Here is a 3,659-nt window from a genome sequence, read left to right as displayed (position 1 = left end):
CGCAATACGCCCCGCGTCTGAAGAAGTTACGCCCAACGTAGGTCCGATCTGATCCATCTGACGGTGCGAGACAGCTGGCTTCGGCTGGCAACCTTATCCAAGGTGTACGCCCAACGTAACCGAGGCTGCTGGCGCCTATAAAAAGGGTCCGAACTCCTCCGAATTTCTCACACATTTCTCATATCTCTCTCTCTAGCTCATCTAAACCCCTAAACCTTAGGAAAAATCCCCTAGCACCTGAAGGAAGCCCCGAGGCTCCCGGAGTCCCGAGAAAAAGGAGTCTTTTGGTTTCGAAACGCTTCTCCAATTAAGTTCTGGTTTTCGATAAAATTCGCTGTAAGTGTGCTACGCTTACGCAATTTTTAATATAGCTTTCAAATAATTATAGGAATGCTATTAGGTCCTTAAAATAATTATTTGGGTTATTATTATGAGTTATATTGAGTGTTATTAACGCTTATATAATAATAATAATAATAGTCACACTAATTAATTTGTCGCGGTTATCGTTAGACTAAACCCTAGTGGTATTGGTACTAGGTTTTATCGAAGGAAAATCGTTTTGAGAGTATCGAAGCGCTGTCCGAGTGCTGAGTCACCACCTTTCAGGTGAGTGCATAGTCCCTTTCATCTTACACATAGATATGAAGTATTTTACATAAACTACGTGCTATGTGTGCATATTATCTTAATACTTGTTGTCTATGCTAGATGAACGTTTTATACATGTTTTAAATGATTTAAACTGTATACGTATTTTATATATATGTGAATATGTTGGGTATGACATGGGTAGATGAATGATGAGAGATAAAAGATGATGTGAGTAAACATAGGCAGCTATAGACTTGGTGCCTAATAAATAACCTCGGCAGCTATGGACTTAGTGCCTATTGGACAAATACTGGTAGCTATGGATTTAGTACCTGTTAGGAATTGGTAGCTATGGACTTAGTACCTATTAGTTAAACACTGGTAGCTATGGATTTAGTACATGTTAGGAATTGGTAGTTATGGACTTAGTACCTATTAGATAAATACAGGTAGTTATGGATTTAGTACCCGATGAGTAGACTATAGCAGCTATGGAATTAGTGCTTTACGAACGAACATTGGCAGCTATGGATTTAGTGCCAGTCCTATAACCCTGGAAGTAAGGGACTTCGGAATAAACGAATGCAGAATAGATAACTCTTAGGATAAATCCTTAAGAGTAAAGAAGATAATGGGGATGGGTAATTGGGTTGATTGTTTGATTGTTTAAACATGATAGTTATATTATTCTGGCTGTGAAAAATGGGGATGTCACAATTAAAGATTTGTGGCATATATGATGTGGACTCGGCGTGAACTCGACAATGCCCCCTTCTTACTAGGCAACCCATATCCTCCTTCTTGACTTCTTCCTTCCTTTTTTCTCCTTTCTTCTATGCTAATAGTTTGGCAATCTTACCTTTTTATAATGAATAAGATTAGGCCAGACGGAGCGGATGTGGGGAAAGGCCACGAGAACCTTCCCGCTCGGCGGAACACCGCACCGTCAACGCGGGTAAGGTGGGTGCGGGAAACGGAGAGGGGAGCCTCTCTCGCTCTCTCTCTCTCTCTCTCTCTCTCTCTCTCTCTCCTGCTGTGATTGGCCATTTATTTTTTTATTTATTATTTTTTTTTGAAAAAATACCGTTGTGTAACGGTAGAAAAGTAATTTTTTTTTCTGTGGCTGGTAACGGCTACTTTTTATTTAATTTTTTTATTTTTTTTTATCCTTTTACAACTACTATAAATACATATACATAACTTTTAAACATATCAAATATTCTCTATACTCTCTATTTCCTATCAACCAAAAAAATGAATCCCGACAAACAAAACCCAAGTTCCAATCGACGGAAAAAAAAGTCATGGTTCGAGTATAAACATCCCTCCTCGCAACATTTTTGCTATCGATTCATCCCAGCACGGAGTTTACCGCCCCCAACTCGATTCTCCCATTCAATCGCCACTACCATTCCAATACCAAAATGTTGGCCAATATTATCCGATGCAAGTTCCAAATGTTCCGTCGCAAATGTTTTCAAAGTTTGTTGTGTTTCCGGATCAACAATCGCCAAATCAACCTCAACCCCAAACTCAAACTGAAACTCAAACCCAAACCCAACACCACCACCAACTTGTCGATGAATTGGATGATGCGGAAGAAGAAGACATGGTTCCTGAAACTCAACCAACACCACCACCACAAAGACGTAAAGGGAAAAACAAGTGCGCGAAGGTGTCGCACAACCGGGAAGACAAAAGCTGACACTATGGGTTCCACACGAAGAGCTAGTTTTGGTCAGAGCTTGGGTTGATATTTCTGAAGATTCTATTCAGGGAAACACACAACCGGGAGAACATTTTTGGTTTCGCATTTTAGAACGATTTCGAGAGGAGCTAGGAAAATGTGACGGCTACCGTACTAAACATCAACTTAACTCAAAGTTTCGAGAAATAGCAAGGGGGTTTCAAAAATTAACGGGTTGTACAACAACTTAAAAACCCAACGGAAAAGCGGCCAAGGCGACGAAGAAATATTTCAAGAAGTGTTGCAGTTTTACCTTGAGGAAGTCGGAAAACCATTCAAGTGGCACGATTGTTGGAAATTATTGGTCCAAAGTCCTAGGTGGATAACATACGAGCGGGATTTTGTTTTTGGAGTCCAACAATCAAAGCGAACGAAAACGGGCTCTAGTGGTTACACAACCTCCTCCGATGCTCGGGTCGGTGTAGATTTAAATCCGAACGACGAACTCGAGCTAGAAGAAATTGTCCGCCCAATGGGTAGGGACAAAGCGAAGAGAAAGGGAAAAGGAACTTTTTCGAGTGCATCTAATTTCAGCGTGGACATTGAGGAAATGCGGAAGATAACATCGTCGTTTGATCGATATAATCTTATTTTTTCCGAACGCTTGGCTTTCGACAAAGTAAAAGAAGAAACAAGGAAAAAGGAGCGGGCGGAGAGACAAGAAATGGAAGACATGAAGTTTTTGATGGAAAACGTCGATCATCTCTCGGGACCGGCTCTCGAGCTCGTAATGAAGAAGAGGGAAAAAATTCTGAAAAAATATTTTCCGTAGGTCGTTGGTGGTTTGTTTGATTTTTCGTTTATGTGTGTTTTTTTTAATTGTCTACTTTTTTATATTTTAGGTTTAATGTAGGTTTTATTTTAATTAATGAAATGCTTTTGATTTTTAATTAAGTTTTATGTTTGATATTAATTTAAAAATTATAATTCATAACAAAAAAGTTAATTTTATTTAAAAAAAAAAAAAAAAAAAAAAAAGTGAGGGAAGTGCTTCCCACCCACTCATTGGCTTTTAGGTGAGAGAAAAAAAGGTATGACCCACCAAAAGTGAGGGAACCATCCCTCCCACTACTTCTAGTCTTATAATAGATTTCGTTCAACATTCATCGCCATCTAATAAGCATTTTTCTTAAAAACACAGCTAATAAACAACCCCTTAATATAGTAGTGTTCTTCTTAAAAGCGTTTCTTGTTTAATCAAGAGAGTGCCAAATACGCTAATGTTGATATGTACTCGGAAAATTTGAAATTAATTTGTTACATCTCTCAAATCGACACACATTATTTTTTGTTTCTAAGATGTTGATACTCTCTATCA

The 3,659-nt window shown here is 38.7% G+C and overlaps 1 protein-coding gene across 1 annotated transcript; it reads left to right on the top strand.

The window, feature by feature from the left end:
* The first annotated feature begins 2,065 nt into the window (after positions 1-2,065).
* On the top strand, positions 2,066-3,189 carry LOC128127644 (uncharacterized). The gene is made up of 3 exons (XM_052766301.1): positions 2,066-2,259; positions 2,492-3,068; positions 3,184-3,189. Exons 1-3 carry the CDS (start codon positions 2,066-2,068, stop codon positions 3,187-3,189), a joined length of 777 nt encoding a protein of 258 aa, XP_052622261.1.
* Positions 3,190-3,659: the final 470 nt, after the last annotated feature.

This window comes from Lactuca sativa, chromosome 1 (genome assembly GCF_002870075.4).
Source record: "Lactuca sativa cultivar Salinas chromosome 1, Lsat_Salinas_v11, whole genome shotgun sequence".
NCBI lineage: Eukaryota > Viridiplantae > Streptophyta > Magnoliopsida > Asterales > Asteraceae > Lactuca > Lactuca sativa.
Note: the sequence above shows the minus strand (reverse complement) of the source record. Positions and strands in the feature narration are given on the sequence as shown.